Source organism: Cibotium barometz, chromosome 7, assembly GCF_041138505.1.
Source record: "Cibotium barometz isolate CiBa-2024 chromosome 7, ASM4113850v1, whole genome shotgun sequence".
Taxonomy (NCBI): domain Eukaryota; kingdom Viridiplantae; phylum Streptophyta; class Polypodiopsida; order Cyatheales; family Cibotiaceae; genus Cibotium; species Cibotium barometz.
In genome coordinates, this window is record NC_141052.1 from 8869955 (window position 1) to 8890996 (window position 21042).

The following is a 21042-nucleotide window of genomic DNA, read 5'->3' on the forward strand; positions in this document are numbered from 1 at the left end:
TGGCCCATGAAAGATTCAAATGTGTATTGCAAAGCAGCTTGCCATTGTGTGCCATGGTTAGAACAAATAATGAAGTAAATAAGGAAATTAGACAAAGGGAGTTGTTTAATCTACTCGTAGATGCGTCCAACCATTCGCTTGATCAAACAAAGAGATTACACAATGTTTTTTACAACATATCTAAGGGGAGTATACTTTTCCTTTAGTGTTGCAATTTAGCACCTAAATTTTTCTCGACAGGTTCAAGAGAATGGTCAAAACATCAAAGCAAGGTGGGCATGCACAAGGACCAAAGCAAGGTGGGCATGCACAAGGACCAAAGTCAAGTATACTAGATTTAAAGAAGTAATGCACCTATGAGTTCTTTCATGGTATCCATTTTCCATGACAAGTAGCTGAGGAACACAAATGATGTTATGTTTTTCAGATGTTAACAACTAGGCCTGCTTCTAAAGTGGATTTGGTCAACCGTGTGCATCAAACTCACAATGAAGATTTGAAGAAGACATAGGTTTTCTTTGATCATGTGCAGAGAGTTCAAGGCTAGACCACTATATTTACACTCACGTGTATGATCTCAAGTGGAGGCATAAGAGATTAATACAAGTGCCAATATTTACATTAAGAAAACACTAGTACTATTTGGAGATGCATTGTGTAGGAGCTCATGACATTAGTAACATGCAAAATGAAGGAGAGGGATATGACTGCACAAGTTTGATTCTGGAGAATGTTAAATGAGGTGGTGGAGAGAAAGGCATTTCTTGTGCTAGATTTCTTCCACTTCATAGCTTAACGAGATATGTGCGAATTGGAGGGTAGTACAAACTATGTACACCAATGGTTTCAACAACAGGATGGAGGGTAGGGAATGCTCATGCCTCTTTCATTGGGACCAGAGTATACACGTATAAACAATCTAGTATATTGTCGATGCTTTTCAAAATCAACATAAGACTATGTAAAGATGGTATCATGTATCAATTGCACTGACACAATACAGGTATATAAGAGCATGGTAAAGTAATGGCAAGCTTACCAATGGAAATATTGCTACCATGGATTACTGGTTGAGTTGGTGGAATGTGAGATTTCCTCATTGGAGGCATCACCTAAGTGGGATAAGCAACTTTCTATTTTTAAACTAGTCAGCGACATTCAATGATCAATGCATTAAAGCACCTTTTTTTTTGTTTTATCGATAGGAGTTTGATGAGAAATCCTCGGATGTCTTGCTATGAACTAACCTTGTAGCGCTGGCAAAGTATTTAAGGGCACGTTAACCTTGTATAATGCAACAACAGTAACTAGTCTTACAAATGTACTCCTACAGAGCACAAAGAAGCATGCATTCTAAGAGGGAAAGCACCTCCTTGGCTTGAATCCTAGCATTGAAAAACTTAATGAGAGAAATATGATCATCACTGCTACTGTATCTCCCAATTCAACAGCCAACATAAGTAAATTGGTCAAAGAAACAATTGCAAGAACACAAATGCATCATTTTCCTAATGTAGTGGACAACAAGATAATACAATGAAAACACCGTCACAATAGAAGATGATAATAGCTCTCATTGACCAGAGTATGGGATAGAGAATCACTCTGAATTGTTTATGGTCACATCTGCTACTCAATTGTCAAGGTAATGTGACGAGGCAAATCAACCTATTAACTTGGACCAAGGAAACTGAAGAGTCAAAGAGGTTGAGATTCATGGTACCATGTGGATAATCCAACGCACATGTACTAACAATTAAGGTTGCATGCCAAGCAAGGTTGGGGGGGGAATGTGTAAGTGCAAGAACCTATCAAGTAGTTGAGCAAAGGAGTTCCAGCACTGAGCTTCTATGGCTTGCAAGGATGGAATGGTGGACAATGGAGGCAGTTCATGTGGTTCTACTAGCGTAGACCACACATGGAAAATTGCACAATAATAACAAATACTCCAATGAGACAACTATTAAGATACTGGAGCATGATATCTTTGTAACGGAGATAATTAATTTTGCTATTAGAGGTGAAAGATACGATGTCACTATTGTAGAACACCTAGTTGCACTTGCCAAGGCTCTCACATTAGGGCAACTAGGGGACGTGCATTTGTAACATGTAAGCACTTGTACTTCATGTACCTTCAAATTTTTAGCTTGGTTGGATTCCCTTGATAGGTTCAAGAGAATGGTCAAGATGTCAAAGCAAGGTGGGACCACAGTCAAGTATACTGGAGTTAAAGAAGTAATACGCCTATGAGTTCTTTCAACAATGTTATGTTTTTTAGATATTAACAACCGGGCTTGTTTCTAAGTGGATTTGGTCAACCATATGTGTCAAACTGACAATGGAGATTTGAAGAAGGCATGGGTTTACTTTGATCGTGTGCAGAGAGTTCAAGGCAATTTCCAATGCATGATTTGTTTGGCTTCATAGAGCTGACAAGGCAGCTACTAATTGGAGGTACTAATTGGAGGGTACTATGAACTATGTATACTAATGGTTCTGAAAACATGATGGAGGGTTGGGAATGTTCATGCCTCTTTCATTAGGAGCAAAGACTACATATACACACAATGTAGTATGTTGTCAAGGCTTTTCAAGATCGGCACAAGATTATATGAAGATGGCATCATGTATCAACTACGCTAACACAATACAGGTATACAAGAGCACGGTGGGGTAATGGCAAGGTTTCTAGTGGAAATATTGCTACCATAGATTGTTGATTGAATTGGTTGGAATGTGAGATTTCCTCATTAGAGGCATTGCCTAGTTAGGGTAAGCAACTTTCAATTTTTAATCTAGTCAGTGACATTCAACGATTAATGCATTAAAGCACTTGCTTTTTTGTTTAACCTCTACGAGTTTGGTGAGAAATACATTCAACGATCAATGCATTAAAGCACTTGCTTTTTGTTTAACCTCTACGAGTTTGGTGAGAAATACTTTGATGTCTTGCCACCATGAACTAACCTAGCAAAGCAAAACATGCTAGATGGCAAAGGATTTAAGGACACTTGTTTTTTTGTTTCGCCTGTACAAGGTTGGCAAGAAATCCATGGATGTTCTGCCATGAACTAACCTAGTATATTGAAAGCATGCTAGGCAAAGGATTTAAGAGCACTTGTTATTCTTTCACCTCTACGAGTTTGATGAGAAATCCTTGGATGTCTTGCCATGAACTAACCTAGTAGAGTCAAAGCATGTTAGATAGCTAGCTGGCAAAGGATTTAAGGGAAAATTAACATTGTACAATGTAGTAGTGACCAATCTTGCAAATGTACTCCTACAAAACATGAAGAAGCATGCATTCCAAGAGGGAAAGCACTTCCTTGGCTTGGGTCCTAGCATTGCAAAGCTCATTGAGAGAAATGCAATTACCACTACTACTATATCTCCGGCTATGAGATTGGAGGAGCTTTATGAGCCTAAATATAGGAAATTTAGCCTATTTCACTTATGAAGGACTCACATAAGACACTATTACTTCTTCTAACATGAGTAGAATTTGTCTTCCTACACCACCATCTTCCATTCCTACCCCAAGACTATTCATTTCGATGCTAAAAAAATAAGAAGGGGAATAATTTCAACAAAAGCCTTCGCAAACCTTCAACAAGACTCAAAGAATGGATGATCCAAAACGTAAAGAGTGAAGAAGTAAGGGATTATGTTTTAAGTAGAAAGAGAGGTGGTAACTTGGGTATATATGCAAAACTAAGAAAAGGTGTGGCCACTATGATTCTCATGGATGAAGGAGAGGAAGCCCATGATTTTTATGAGAATGAAGAGTTTGAGGATTATCATGAGGATATGCAAGATGAAGAGTCATAAGAGGACTAGTATTCATAAAAGTGGATGATGAATTTCCATTTGATCCCAGTGGGTGAGGATGATGGATACATTGTGGTCAACATGACCTCCCAAAAGTCTAAAATTTCTTAATTTTCAGCATGTGTATGCTCTATACCTTAAGAGCTAAGGGCAGGTTACAAGGGCCTAAGTACCCTAAGATTGGTGGGATCCATCAATGGGAGAGCTACTCACATTCTACTGGATTTGGGGAGCACTCATAACTCTATCAATTCCAAATCTCTTAACTCTTTCAAGCTCACTCCAATGGAGCTACCAATTACAAGTGGCCAATGGAGAAAAAGAGGAAACTAGGATGGCATGCCCTTTTACCAAGGTGGTTTTATCCTCTTCATACACTTGGGAATGTGAACTAGTGGTATTGGACATGGGTCTTATTGATGTCATAACGGGGTGTGATTGGTTGTTGTCATCACTCTATGACTTCCATATCACATAAATCTATGGAATCACGTGTGATTCACATGGAATTTTACTCAAATAGAGTGGGATTTTTGAAATTATCGCATGTAATTCTAGATTCTACTATCACATCATTCCTCTCAAATCACACATAATTCTTCATCAAATTACGTCGGATTCCTCCAACCACAATCAGGTGGGATATCCTAAAATAATAATGCGTGATTCCTCCATCCACCACAACACAAGTCTTGCATGATTTTCTTCAAATCTCATACGATTCCTTTGTCACCATCAGTGTACATAACTCTACTCAAATTACACATGATTCCTTACAAATCATGTGTTATTTCTTGATAATAGGATAGTCTTAATATAATGTCCAGTACAGTTTTTCTCACCAATTGCCATGTGATTCATCTCAAATTACACATGACTCGCCAATTGCCATGTGACTCATCTCAAAATTACGCATGACGCCTATCAAAATCCCACATCATTCCCTAGCAATTCTTGCGAAGCCTATAAAAAGGGCCTTCCCATGTCATTTTCACATGTTTCTTTGGCTCCTAGCTAAATTGTAAGATCTGGGAACTAAACTCTTATAGTTTTGTGCTAGAAACTTCTATCACTCCTCCAACCTTCAGCAACACCTTCTCTCTCAAATTGAAACTATTGATGGGGTAGAAATGGAAGGGTATATCAACGAAAGCAAGTTGAAAAAATATTATGGACCCCTGACCCGAGAAATCCTCGCACAAGAGCATCTTTTAAAACCAAAGAAAGAGCTAGAAAAAGAAAAAATTAGATAGGCTCAAGAGGAAGCCAAGGCTAGAGAAGCCAAAACAAAACAAAGACTCCAAGAGGGAACGCTACATGTAAACATGGCTTCACTCTCATTTCTTGAGGATGATGACCTAGATATTGAACTTGCATGCCTCAGTGTACATGTCTATACAAAGGGTAGTCAAACAAGAGCATTGCATTGATTGATACTATATTTTCACACCATGTCTCCTACTTGCATCCTCTCTTTATAAACATACTCATACTCTCTCTCTCTCTACCAATAGGTACCATGCCCTCTTCCATAAAGGAAAAGGGGTCCCCAAATCACCGAAAGACACACCTAAGGGATCCTCAACCAAGAGGAAATCCATATTCCTAAGGGATCCTCAACCAAGAGGAAATCCATATTCCTTCTTCCATATGAGGAGGACCATAATTGTAGCTTAGTAAGGAGAATTTAGCTAAAGTCTATGATAGAGTCATACATTTCACCATCTAGAATAAGCAAAAATCTCCATTCAAAGTTAGCTACCACACGTTCTCTTATTACTCTCTGATTACATCTCTAGTAACATGTTACATGAGATTATGTAAGAGTGCACATGGAGGCACTAGTGTAGTGAGAAATCACTAATGCAAACTTGAAAGCTAAGATATGAGAAATCACCATGAAAGCTTGTATGTAGTAGAGGAGATAATCACATACAACTTCCACAATGCCTAAGTGATTTAGCCTCTCACCAAGAGGATGGAAATAGCCTTCCATAAGCCCAATGTATGAACCAGCCGCCAAAGGCTCCAAGCTTGTATGTAGTAAAGGAGATAATCACATACCCAATGTATGAACCAGCTGCTGCCGCCAAAGGCTCCAAGCTTGTAGTAAAGGAGATAATCAGATACACAACCATGATGCCTAAGTGATTTCCAAGAGGATGGAAATAGCCTTCCATAAGCCCAATGTATGAAAGCCAAAGTCTCTAAGATTTTCCAAAAGATAAAATGTCCAAAGATAGCCATAAGCCATGAGACCCCTTTTATACTTGAGTCCATGACCATAATCTCTAAATCTAATTAATGAAGTTGCTTCTTTATTACAAACCATCCCTTCCCATAGATTCTTTCCTCAAAATCTATCATATGTACAATTGTACATCAATGAGAAGTGAAGGTTCCATCATATCGATAAGACCATAAAAATAGATGGAAAGATCTCCAAAAGTAGCCATGTTGATAACATAGTCGATGTAGAACTAGACCCTCTAAGTATGAGAAAAGAAATGTCTTTAATCTTTCATATGGTAAAGCCTCCAAAGAAATAGTTGACTTCAGCCCATAAAACTTCAGCCCATAAGCTTTGACTATACAATGAAAAATAACCATCAATCCACATGTAGGAACTTTCATGACATCCATGTCATAGTTGAAAGCCCTTACAATTCCTTCATGAAAATGCCTTTAAATGGACTGCAAATGAGTTATAATCAATTTCAAAATAACCCCACACCATAAGTCTTCATCATAATAGCCATTGAAATATCCATTAAGTTAGAGAAAAGACTCATAAATTGCCTCTGCACAATCTGTTGAGAAAATTACAGAATGTATGTCTCCCCACATAAGAGGTAAAAAGTCCATGGAAATCATGCCACATGGTCAAGAAATATCCTCCATAGATAGACCTTGTTGCACATAGGAAAGTTGTAGCTTCATTCAAGGGTAAATGCTTCCATTTGATGAGGAACTCCTCTATGCTTCTATTCCTCAATTCTCTTGTCCTTCTTCCCCCCCAGCTTATAAATGATTTCTCCCTCTTCATCCATAGGTGGAAGCTCTTCTGCTTCTTGAGGTACAGAAACCACATACTTCTTGAGATTAGATGCATGTAAAACATTATGGATTTTTGTAGAAGAAGGGAGGTTAAGCTTGTAGGCCAAATCACCAACCCTTTTGAGTTGGACCATAGTACCTATGAGAAAACTTGGGATTTGTGGAACCCTTAAGAGTGTTGGCGTAAGTGTTGGTAAGTAGAGTTAAGAATATTTTGTTATAGACTTAATAATAGCAATGGGTGTGAACATTGGCTACTTGTGGCCTAGCACTCTTGGGGCAATCTTGACATTACACTTCTTGTGCTTTATAGACCTCTTAGAGTGTGCTTAGCTTTCTCCAATGAAGTGGGTGGAAGTAGAGAGAATATCCTGTACATTGTTGTAGCTCCTTGATTCGTTGGCCTCCACCTACTCTTTACCTCTAACTAAGACTTGGGGAGATGGTGCTTAGCTCTTCAATAAAGTGGGTGGAAGTAGAGGGAATATTCTCTACATTGTTGTAGCTCCTTGTTGATTGGTTGGGCTCCACCTTCTCCTTACCTTTTGACTAAGAATTTGGGAGGTGGTGTGGATGTCTTTGGTTCTTTGTGCCGCCTTTGCCACTACAATCAGAGTTGTAGTCTTTGGGTTTGATGCAATAGGCAAGAGAGGCTCACTTTGGCAAACAAATCTTTGTGTTTCTTGCATAGTAATCATGTGCTTCTAGTAACGCCTCTAACACCCAACACCCACCATCTCTTTGGTGTAGCTTTACCTTCATGTTTCCCTTTTCTTGGGCGACAAGGTTGAGTTGTTGACTTACGTAGCCATATCTTGGTGTTTCCTTTATAGTATCCTTGCACTTGTAGTAGCTCTTCACTTACCCATCATGTTTTGGGTTGAGGATCTTCCTTGGATCTTTTAGGGATCTAGATGGTGTGGTTGCCTTTATTGTACCCTTGAGCATGTATCGTTGGCACCCATCACTGCACAATGGCAAGATCTTGGGGTAAACAGTTTCATAATGGTCTATTTGAGTACTATTCACTCTCTCAGGATAAGAATGGGGAGTTAGACGGTGGTGGTTTAGAGGTTCTATATAGGTGAGGCTAGATATTCAAGGGGCTAGTTGAAGATGAGGCTACCGAATGTCCAGGCAAAGAGGCTTTTAATTGATCAAGTTTGCTCACCTTATCTTCTTCATAGGTATTAATAACAACAAGGTCTCCTTGGGTGGGTATTCTAAGATAGAAGTTGTAGGCAAGGGTGTGATGAGCTTCCATTTCATGGAACCCTAAGGACTTGGGTTCATCCCAACCGATGTGGCACGAATTGTGCCCCATTCATTCTCTTCCAAAAGAAGGATTTCCTCTTTCATGGTTCGCGAGCATCACAAAAAACTCTATTTCCAAGGAAGGGGATTATTTCCAATGTGGTGAATGCCCCTAGCATGCTTTTATGCTTGAATCAACAATGCCTTTGTGGGTGTAAGTGTAGGTTGGCCTATGCAACCCAGTATTTACTTTACTTCAAGTCAACAACCAGGGCCGTTGATGCCCATTTTGTGAATTTTTATGCAAAATTGAAACCATGTAAAAACTTAAAATTTCGGGATTTTCCATCCTCTGTCGTCGCGATGCTCTACCCGCGGGGGTTATCGTCTCTGTCGGAGATGCTGTCGCATATCGCCTCGGACACCCGCAGCCGCAAGGAGTTGGTGGAGCAGGTGAAGGCCTTGGGGAGGGTGGTGAGTCGGCCGGACTGGGATCCCAACTCGCGTGGAGGAGCGCTGGGCAGCATCGTGCTCTCCACGGACCACGTTTACGAGCTCATTAGGGCTCTCCGCGAGGACCCCGTGCGGGCCCTCCGGGTCTACATCTGGGCGGCCCGGCAGCCCAGCTACAGGCACAACGCGCTCGTCCGAAGCGAGGTGATAGAACTCTGGCAGTACAACCACCTTTTTGAATCCTTCCTCCATGTTCTGGAGAACCCCTCTGACCTAAACGCTCCGGAGAAATACAACCTCCTCATCAAAGGCTATGGTTGGGCTCACATGCCGGATGTGGCAATGGCCACCCTCGGACGAATGAGAAGCTCTGGCTTCGCCCCAGATGTGTCCCACTTCAACTCTCTGCTCTACGCTCTGGTGCAAAGCAACCGCCTTAAGAACATCCGAGAGCTCTACAAGCATATGGTCGAGAGTGGAGTTCGCTCAAACTCCTCCACTTACGCCCTCCGTGTCCGTGGCTACTGCGTGGCCGGACAGTTCGACGAAGCCCTCAAAGCTTTCCGACAGATGCTGAAGGGTGGCTTCCCTCCAGACCTACGCACTTTTGGTTACCTCATTGATTCCATGTGCAAGGCCAAGAAAGCCTATCTTCTATATGTGATCCTGCACGACATGCATGAGCACCGATGCAGTCCAGATGTTACCATCTATCATGAGATGTTAGAGGGTCTTTGCCGCAACAACTGTGTGAAATATGCAGAGAAACTAGTGAAGCTAATAGCAGAAAGAGGCGTTGATGCAAGTGCTTCTGTATGCAATATCTTGGCTAAAGGGCTTTGCCGAGAAAGGAAACTACAAAATGCGCTTGTGCTGGTCAATGACATGCTCAAGAAAGGCTTTCTTCCAAACCCTAATGTCTTTGAAATGGTGTTGATCCTCCTTTTCAAGGAAGGTAGGCTGGGTAATATTTTCAAGCTCTTGGACAAGCTCATGGACAGAGGATTTGCTCCTTATGTGTCTAGCTATAATATTTTGATGTATGGTTTGTCTAAGTGTGAAGAAGTCGAAAAGGCGTTTGAATCCTGGAACATCCTAGTGCAATTTTGCCTTCCAAGTGTGAAATCCTACCGTGCCCTGGTTGAAGGGCTCTGCAGGTCAGGCAGGCTTGCAGAAGCGAAGGAAGTGTTCAAAATAACAATGGACAAAGGTGGCACTGGTGATGCTGCAGCACATGATGCACTGCTTTACAGATTGAAACAGGCAGGCAGAAACAATGATGTGAAAGAGTGCCAGGATATACTGGATGCAAGGAGACGAGCTTGCGAGGATCAGATAGACATCTTTGAAGGGGTATTCTTCGAGAACACTAATTCAGGTCATGAAAATGAAAGTTTTGTAGACCAAGAAATTGACATAAGCTCTGATGAACACATCTCAGATGATGAGTAGTATTTGGTACGTGAAGGCCTTGTGCAGAATTTTCACCTTGCCAATCCTTGTTCGACTGATGACCAAAATGGATTTTAACAATTTATGGGAACATCATTCATTCGTTCAAGAGGAACATAGTTACTGTGATAACCTGTGCAGCAAGCTAGCTTCAAACTTTTTGCCCACAGACATGGTTGCCTTTTTGCCCACTCTAGTCTTGGGGAGGCATGGCTATCTATGTTCATGTGGCCTGGAAGAGAAATGCTGCTGGCTTGGTCAGATGTACTTCATTTTTGCTAGCTTATGGGGTCCAAACATAAGTGAAGTGTTATGGAGTCTACAGCCTCTGGTGTACAATTTTTCAACAGTCACTATCAAACGCTTTGCAGAAAGAGGGAAAAAAGGAATTAGGAGAAGCTGCAGACAGAGCACCTTTGCATCGAAGGGCACAAGGCTTTCTACAGGAGATGTTAATGCTATATGTATGCTCTTAGTTGGTTGTCCCATTCGATAGGCCGAGTTAGAGAGCCACTTGATGGTATACAGAACATAGTCTTTATTGAAGGTCAACAAAACAAGTGTCTAGATCTGATTGATTGTGAACCAGAGTGCAATGCCTACTGCAGATATGAACAAAGAGGGAGAGAAATATGTATGCTTTGATACCAATAATAGCTAGCAAGAGGCTGTGGCCGCTAGCATGAGACAGTTTTGCAGCAGACTTTGGTTGCTATTGACAACTGGTTGCAGATAGGACACATGGACTTTCACCACCTACTGGATGGATAGAGAACTGGTTGCAGATATAGGACACATGGACTTTAGTTCTTAAAGGAGGTATGCAGTCTCTTTTCTGGACCAATGGTCTTGATGAGAGAGAGAAAGAGAAGGTTCTCGACTCAAGTAAGTTGTAGAATGTCACTCTTAAGGTTAAATGGTATGATAAATGACAGGGTTCTCCAAAGGTCAAAGAGTGGACATTCTAATTGACTCGTGATAGTGTCCTCCTTTGGCTGCCATACTTAAATGCCAACAAATCTGCCATTTTGGAGTCTATATAATAGAGCTGATTTTACTTTGTTCTGACTATGTCTAGCCACTATTAATTTGTCTACATAAAGCAAATTGTCTTGGACTTGTATCTTGATAAAAGCACTAGTTTTGTGTAGGACATTAGAGAGATTTCTTTAGTTTGTAAACTTTATTCCCAGCTCCTCTCATCCATGTAGGCCTCTTCCTTGAGTCATCTTTTGTGCTGGGAGTGCGGGTATTGTCCTTTTTGCAATTAGTGAATTGGTGCGTAAGTCTCATCAGTGTTCTACCCTTTTTGCTGGTTTTATCTTTTGGCTACAAATCTGCCCTTGAATTTTTGGTATTGCAAAACAGGACTCAGTTGGTGTTAAATGCTTGTAGATTTCAATGGGGTCTCGTGCATGTTAGTTCTGTCGAGTTGGTTGGTAACTTTGATTATTTACTGATGGGTAGCATAGCTGTGAATTTACAAATAAGGAGCTATAGTGTAGGTGGGCCTCATACATGTGGCTAATAGGATAGTATGGCAACTGCTGGTTTGGTTTGTTAACACATGTAAGATATATGGTGTGAGATATAGTAGTAGTTGAAATATTTACTCAGTTCTTTATTGCAATTTCAGACAATGAATCTGCTTGTAGTAACAACAGCATGCAGCTCTTTTGTACAAGCAAGTATGGGAATAACTCTAGCTGTGAGCTTTACCTTCCAATGTTAGGAACTGATTTTTAGTAGACCCAGCTAACCTGAATAATGAGAGTGCCTGGAGTTTTTTACATTGGTTGCAGCTGTTTCAAGAACTGAGGGTTGGGTCAGAATGGAATTTTTTTTTTTTTTTGGCAAGCTTTTGTCATGAGCTTTTTTCCAATGACGTGTTTTTTTATATGAGAATGTCAACAGAATGTTATTTCCAAGTTAGCATGCCACATGTCGACAACCTCTTGTATATTTATATGGCATACTATGCACGTTGACAAGCCCATCATTGGCATTAAAATTGACAACATATCATGAGCCATAGCATACCATATTGGCAAAAACATACAATTGAAAGGAGTTGTGGTAGTTGATCGTTGGAATGGCCAATATCGTTAGGTTTTAGATTTTATAGTAATAATCCACTAGTGAAATTCCATAAGAGTTAGGAAACTTATGTGGATGCTATGATTTAAGATATCACTCAAGGTTAGACTTACATTTGGGATTCATGAAGAAATTGAGGGGAAGATAATGTTACATCCTAATCTTAGCTGAGACCAATTTTAGCTAGGGATCACACGAGAGCAAGGATGAAGGAGACGCCCACAACTAAGACTCTAAGACTAAGGCTTAGGATGAAAAGCTAACCTAGCCCAGTATTACAATTAGGACTTTGCTAAGCTTAGAGACTCGTAGGACCCGCCCACAAGGCTATGGGTAGCAAAGATGAAGTTTTACCTTGGATCTTGCGAAAAAGGCCAAAATGCTTCATCATGGGACTAAGTGCTAATTAATAGCAAGGATTGGTGTGTAAAAGAGTTGTTATTATTAAAGGGTCTAATGCCTCAACTCTTTGGAAAAAATCCTCTCTCCTAATTTAGAAAGAGTAAGACAAAAATAAAGCCATAGATATTTTTTATTTAACAAAGACAAAAATTCCCATGGACTCAAAATTGAGAGAAACATATTAACACCTTCACTATCTATAGTAATGTTGTTATGTTTCACACTCTCTTTACCAATTCTATGTGTTTGCTTTTCTTCCATCATTTCAATTGTTTGCTTATTTGTTTTATATACATTCTCTATTATTTCATCTTTATTAAAGACATACCTTCAATCCGTGAACTTCATTCTCATTACTTTTCTATCTATTCATGAATCAATCTAATCTTGGATATGAAGCAGCAAAATTTTGTATGTTAATAAAAATATCAAAGATATCGTTTATTGTTATGTTGGATAGATATACCATTGAAATGGAGTGACCATAAGCTGAGATTTGGGATAAATCATTATTTTGATTAATATGCAATTAGCAAAAAATCATACACAATGCTTAAATGATTTAGCCTTTTACCAAAGGATAGAAATATCTTTCCATAAGCCAAGGTATGGTAGCTTTAGGCTCCAATATACATTCCAAAAGTCATATGATCTCAAAAGGTACAAATGAAAATCCATGAGCTCTTTTATACTTGAGACCATGCCCATGCCCTAACTAAAGTTTCTACTTTATTACAAACTATCCCTTCTCCAAAGATTTTATCCTCGGAATCTGGTTTATATATACTTGGTTGGGTACATCCTCCAATATACATCAATGGAGAGGACAGTAATAATCTCATAATAGGTTGCAAATTCATCGATCAAGTAGCCAACATTCTCCTCAATGTATACACTCCTCATCATGACAATTGAAGTCCAATATCAATGAGAAGAAGCCTTCAAATAAACTTCTTCAAAATCTATCCAGGAAATTTCAGCATGTATACTTCCTCATGAAACCCTTGTAAATCCAAAGAAAAGCATGCCACATGGTCAAGAAACATCCTCCATAGATAAACCTTATTGTTGCACGTAAGAAAGTGGTTGCCATATAACCTCATCCAAGAGTAAACGCTTCCATTTTATGAGGGATTCTTCAATGCTCTTATTTCTCAATTCTCTTGTTCTCCTCCCAACAATCCTCTCGAGCTCATATATGATCTCACCTTCTTCATCCATGGGTGGAAGCTCCTCCATAACTTGAGGTATAGGTAGGTCCCAAAAATTTCTTAAGATTGGATACATGAAATGCATTATGGATTCTCGTAGAAGTGGGCAAATCAAGCTTGTAGGCCAAGTCACCAACCTTCTTGAGCACCAAATATGGCCCATAATATCTATGAGCAAACTTTGGGCTGGTGGAGCCTTTGAGAATGTTATGACCACTCTTTGGAAGCTTCAACAACACATAGTCACCCTCTTGAAACTTCACATTGCGTCTATGCTCATCCGAATTAGCCTTCATGACATCTTGAGCCTTCTTCATGTTGTCCTTGCAAAGTTGAAGAAATTGTCTCATCCTTTCCAATTCATCTTTGGATAAAAGATTAACCACCTTGCCCTCTTAAAAAGTTATGGATGGCACATGCACTTGATACCCATAAAGAGCCTAAAAAAGAAGACATCCCAATGCTCAAATGCTTACTTGAATTATGACAAAATTCAGCAAGATGTAAGCATTCATCCTATGAAGTACACCTCAAGACAATAGTGTCTCAAGTACACCTCAAGCCACTCTCCGTTTTCCATCCGTTTAAGGATGATATAGATAAACTTTGTATCTCTATCACACACTATGTTAAGTGGCAACCCCTGCTCCATATATGACCTTGGAGCAATAAAATGGGTTGATTTGGTAAGCTGATCAACCACCATAAATATTTGATCCCACCCATGCTTAGTCTTGGGAAGACCCATAATGAAATCCATTGATATGTGAGTGCACTTCCCATTTGGCATGGGTAAGGGATGAAGTAAACCACCAGGTAGTTGATGGCTTGTTTCTTTGACATGAAGGACACTCCATCACAAACTTCTTGACATCCCTCCACATGCCTTTCCAAAAAAAACTTTTGCTTACTTTGGTATATATCTTCAACACACCAAGATGACCTACAAGTGGAGAAGAATGCATCTCATGAAGCACCTTTGGTATGTAGGATGAGGTAGAAACAAGATACACTCGATGCTTGTACCATAAGAGATTGTTGTGAAGTTTGCAATAATGCGGAATATCATCATGATTACCTTGTTGTAACTTCATGTAAATGTGGGGAGCGACCTCATTTAGAAGGTATTCCTTTTGAATTCCTTTAATCTAATCACTAGAAACCTCCATAATTGATGCCATAATGCAAGCCCACATTCTTGACAATGCATCCGCTACAAATTGTCCTTGCTCGGATTGTATGATATCTCAAAATCATAACTTTAAAGAGCGGCCAGCCACCTCTTTTTCTTGGGAGAGAGAGTTGGTTGGGATAAGTAAAATTTCAGCACCATATGATCACTTCTCACCTTGAAGTGGGAACCATACAAGTAATGATGCCACTTCTTGATAGCATGAAGGATAGCAAACATCTCTTGCTCATAAACATGCAATGCCATCTCTTTTTCAGTAAGCTTTCTACTCTCGAAAGCAATGACTCCATGCTCTTGATACAAACAGTCCCAAGTCTTCTTCCACTTGCATCATCTCTCACATTGCTTTGGTAAAGCCGTACAGGGGAGGGGTGGGGGGGATTAGGCACATCAGAGTGAAGACTTGGCCCCAACACTTGCCTTGGATACCAAACTTGGTAAGAGGGTGGGAAGTGCTTGGCTGGCAGGTCGACAAGCATCAACACGCTTCATCGACAATCATCTTGTTTTGGTAATTGTATTTGGGACAAAGAAATGGCATGTGGCACAAGTTGGTACTTGCATTTGGGACAAAGAAATTCCTCAAGCTAATGGAAAAGTGATGATAGAGCTAAAGTACATATCAAGAGCTTTCCAACAACCTGGTTTGGACACCGTTTGACCAATCAACTCAAAGCGGTTGACTTATTTTGGGTCAACATGGAAAGTTGACTTTTCAAATCTTTTTCACACATCCTTGATCTAATCATCAAGATCATTCCAATGACCTAAAGATCACACAAATCAGGGTTTGTTTAAGTGGTGTAGTAAAAAACGGGCGTGCAGTATAAATCTAAAAATAGAGAGGTATAGCGCACATCCAAAGTGGGATCCACGGTGACACACACGTTCCTCTCTCCATTGCGGATGTGGCAAACTAAATGTCATCAAATTTGGAGTCTGTTTGAGCAAAATACAGCCTATTTGATGCTTTAGCAGTTTTTCATCGCATAGAGCAGTGTGCTAAACCCTAATTCAGTCAAGGGGGTACCTCTTGGCATATGACAGAGACGCCAAGGGGAGCATGTTTTGAACTGACCGTGCCGTGAGTGCTTTTGTAAAGCCATACGGGGGGCGGGGGGGATTAGGCACATCAAAGTGAAGACTTGGTCCCGACACTTGCCTTGGATACCAAACTTGGTAAGAGGGTGGGAAGTGCTTGGCCGACAGATCGGCAAGCATCAACGCGCTTCATCGACAATCATCTTGTTTGGTGATTGCATTTGGGGCAAGGAAATGGCATGTGGCACCAGTTGGTAATTGCATTTAGGCAAAACAATGGCACAAACAAAGTAAAAAAGATTGCAATTGTTTGGTATACCCATATTACCCATGCTTGGGAATTATTTGTGGTCACATTTTGGATTGACATCCGGTAGTAATTGCCTAAAAAGGTCATTCTAAAATTTCTCCAAAATGCAATGCTAAATGCTTATCTTGAGTAAATACATGATATTTGACATTGGTAAGATCATGTGTGGTCAAGCTTGATGCATTAGAGACTAGTGGGACAATTTTGACTATGCGCAGGTAGTGCAAAAAGATTAATTAAACCACAAATGGTGTGGGTTGTTTTGCAGGGGTTTGTAATATTGGATAGCACTACTAAAGAGGTTTCTAACAAGCATTATAACTCCCGAATCAAAATTTGTAAACGCAGTGAACTTTGGCATTTTCCACCACATTATTTTTTTGGGGATAGATTATACAAAACCTTGGCCTAGTCATAAATTCCTCAAGCTAATGGAAAAGTGATCATAGAGCTTGAAAGTACATATCAAGAGCTTTCCAACAAGCCCAAGCATGCCTGGTTTGGAGACCATTTGACCAATCAACTCAAAGCGGTTGGCTTTTCTATTGGTCAACTTTGGTCAACATGGAAAGTTGACTTTTTAAATATTTTTCACACATCCTTGATCTATTTATCAAGATCATTCCAATGACCTAAAGATTACACAAATAGGAGTTTGTTTAAGTGGTGTAGTAGAAATCGGGCACGGCGAGCGGTATAAATCTCAAAATAGAGAGGTATAGCGCACATCCAAAGTGGAATCCAGGGGTCAACACATGTTCCTCTCTGCATTGTGGATATGGAAAACTAAATGTCATCAAATTTGGAGTCTGTTTGAGCAAAATACAGCCTATTTGATGCTTTGGTGTGGGAGTTTTTGACCGCATAGAGCAGAGTGCTAAACCCTTATTTAGTCAAGGGTAACCACCTTGGTATATGATGGAGACGCCAATTGGAGCATGTCTTGAACCGACCGTGCCGTGAGTGCTTTTGTAAAGCCATACGGGGGGGCGGCGGGGGGGGGGGGGGGGGGGAATAGGCACATCAGAGTGAAGACTTGGCCCCAACACTTGCCTTGGATACCAAACTTGGTAAGAGGGTGGGAAGTACTTGGCCGAGAGATCGGCAAGCATCAACGTGCTTCATCGACAATCATCTTGTTGGTAATTGCATTTGGGGCAAGGAAATGGCACATGGCACAAGTTGGTAATTTATATTTAGGCAAAACAATGGCACAAACAAAGTAATAAGGATTGCAATTGTTTGGCATATGCATATTACCCATGCTTGGGAATTATTTGTGGTCACATTTTGGATTGACATCCAGTAGTAATTGCCTAAAGGTCATTTTGAAATTTCTCCAAAATGCAATGCCAAATGCTTATCTTGAGTCAATACATGCTATTTGACATTGGTAAGATCATGTGTGGTCAAGCTTGATGCATTGGAGACTAGGTGGACAATTTTGACTATGCACAGGTAGTGCAGAAAAGCTTAATTTAGCCACAAATGGTGCGGGTTATTTTTCAAGGGTTTGTCATATTGGATAGCAGTACTAAAGAGGTTTCTAACAAGCATTAGAACTCCTGAATCAAAATTTGTAAAGGCGGTGAACTTTGACATTTTTCACCACATTGTTTTTTAGGGCAGATTATACAAAACCTTGGCCAAGTCATAAATTCCTCAAGCTAATGGAAAATTGATGATAGGGCATGAAAGTAAATATCAAGAGCTTTCCAAAAAGTGCAAGCATGCCTGGTTTGGAGACCGTTTGACCAATCAACTCAAAGCGGTTAACTTTTCTATTGGTCATTTTTGGTCAACATGGAAAGTTGACTTCTGAAATCTTTCTCACACATCCTTGATCTAATCATCAAGATCATTCCAAATGACCTAAAGATCACATAGGGTTTGTTTAAGTGGTGTAGTAGAAAATGGTTAGATCAAGTGGTTTGTTTAAGTGGTGTAGTAGAAAATGGGCGTGCGGTATAAATCTAAAAATAGAGATAGCACACATCCAAAGTGGGATCTAGGGTAACACACACATTCCTCTCTCCATTGCGGATGTGGCAAACTAAATGTCATCAAATTTGGAGTCTGTTTGAGCAAAATATGGCCTTTTTGATGCTTTGGCAGTTTTTGACCGCATAGAGCAGTGTGCTAAACCCTAATTCAGTCAAGGGGTACCTTGGCATATAGAGGTCAAGGGGAGCATGTCTTGAAATCGACCATGCCATGAGTGCTTTGGTAAAGCCGAACAGGGGGGGGATTAGGCACATCAGAGTGAAGACTTGGCCTCAATACTTGCCTTGGGATACCAAACTTGGTAAGAGGGTGGGAAGTGCCTGGCCGGGAGATCAGCAAGCATCAACACACTTCATGGACAATCGTCTTGTTGGTAATTGCATTTAGGACAAAGAAATGGCATGTGGCACGAGTTGGTAATTGCATTTGGGACAAAGAAATTCTCGGAGCTAATGGGAAAAGTGATGATAGAGCATCACAGTAGATATCAAGAGCTTTCCAACAAGCCCAAGCATGCCTGGTTTAGAGACTGTTTGACCAATCAACTCATAGCGGTTCTTCATGGACAATCATCTTGTTGGTAATTGCATTTGGGACAAAGAAATGGCACGTGGCACCAGTTGGTAATTGCATTTGGGACAAAGTAATTCCCGGAGCTAATGGAAAAGTGATGATAGAGCATCACAGTAGATATCAAGAGCTTTCCAACAAGCCCAAGCATGCCTGGTTTAGAGACTGTTTGACCAATCAACTTAAAGCGATTGACTTTTCTACTGGTCATTTTTGGTCTTTGACTTTTCAAATAATTTTCACACATCCTCGATCTAATCATCAAGATCATTCCAATGACCTAAAGATCACACAAATCAGAGTTTGTTTAACTGGTGTAGTAGAAAATGAGCGTGTATTATAAATCTAAAAATAGAGAGGTATAGCGCACATCGAAAGTGGGATCCAGGGTGACACACACATTTCTCTCTCCATTGCAGATGTGGCAAACTAAATGTCATCAAATCTGGAGTCTGTTTGAGCAAAATACAGCCTATTTGATGCTTTGGCAGTTTTTGACCACATAGAGCGGTGTGCTAAATGGTAATTCAATCAAGGGGAGCATGTCTTGAACTGACCATGCTGTGAGTGCTTTAGTAAAGCCCTACACAGGGGGGAGATTAGGCACATCAGAGTGAGGACTTGGCCCCAACACTTGCCTTGGATATACCAAACTTGGGAAGAGGGTGGGAAGTGCATCAACGCACTTCATCGACAATCATCTTGTTGGTAATTACATTTGGGACAACGAAATAGCAAAGTTGGTAATTGCATTGACGCAAAGTAATGGCACAAACAAAGTAGAAAGGATTGCAATTGTTTGGTATATGCATATTACCCATGCTTGGGAATTATTTGTGGTCACATTTTGGATTGACATCCGGTAGTAATTGCCTAAAGGTCATGCTAAAATTTCTCCAAATTGCGATACCAAATGCTTATCTTTAGTCAATATATGCTATTTGACATTGGTAAGATCATGTGTGGTCAAGCTTGATGCATTGGAGACTACTGGGACAATTTTGACTATGCGCAAGTAGTATAGAAAAGCTTAATTCAGCCACAAATGGTGTGGGTTATTTTGTAGGATTTTGTAATATTGGATAGCAGTACTAAAGAGGTTTCTAACAAGCATTAGAACTCCTGAATCAGAATTTGTAAAGGCAGTGAACTTTGGCATTTTCCACCACATTGTTTTTTTTGGGGTAGATTGTACAGAACCTTGGTCTAGTCATAAATTCCTCAAGCTAATGGAAAATTGATCATAGAGCTTGAAAGTACATATCAAGAGCTTTCCAACAAGCCCAACCATGCTTGGTTTGGAGACCGTTTGACCAATCAACTCAAAGCGATTGACTTTCTATTGGTCAACATGGAAAGTTGACTTTTCAAATCTTTTTCACACATCCTTGATCTAATCATCAAGATCATTCCAATGACCTAAAGATCACACAAATTGGGGTTTGTTCAAGTGGTGTAGTAGAAAACAGGTGTGCAGTATAAATCTCAAAATAGAGAGGTATAACGCACATCCAAAGCGGGATCCAGGGTGACACACACATTTCTCTCTCCATTGCAGATGTGGCAATCTAAATGTCATCAAATTTGGAGTCTGTTTGAGAAAAATATGAACTATTTGTTGATGCTTTGGAAATTTTTGACCGCATAGAACACAATGCTAAACCCTAATTCAGTTAAGGAGTACCTTGGCATAGGACGGAGAGGCCAAGGAGAGCATATCTTGAACCGACCGTGCCATGAGTTCTTTGGTAAAGTCGTACGGGCGGAGGGGGATTAGGCACATCACAATGAAGATTTTGGCCCCAACACTTGCCTTGGATACCAAACTTGGTAAGAGCACCGTGTGGGAAGTGCCTGGCCAGGAGATCGGTAAGCATCAACATGCTTCATTGACAAGTAGGTAATTGCATTTGGGGCAAAGAAATGGCACAAACAAAGTAAAAAGGATTGCAATTGTTTGGTATATGCATATTACCCATGCTTGGGAATTATTATGTGGTCACATTTTGGATTGAGATCCAGTAGTAACTTCCTAAAGGTCATGCCAAAATTTCTCCAAAATGAAATGCCAAATTCTTATCTTGAGTCAATACATGCTGTTTGACATTGGTAAGATCACGTGTAGTCAAGCTTGATGCATTGGAGACTAGTGGGACAATTTCGACTAC

General features: G+C 40.2%; 1 protein-coding gene across 1 annotated transcript; it reads left to right on the top strand.

The window, feature by feature from the left end:
• Positions 1–8469: 8469 nt before the first annotated feature.
• On the top strand, positions 8470–11115 carry LOC147636660 (uncharacterized). The gene has a single exon (XM_086800121.1). The coding sequence runs from the start codon at positions 8506–8508 to the stop codon at positions 10045–10047; it is 1542 nt and encodes a 513-aa protein (XP_086656247.1). The 5' UTR covers positions 8470–8505; the 3' UTR covers positions 10048–11115.
• The last annotated feature ends 9927 nt before the right edge of the window (positions 11116–21042 follow it).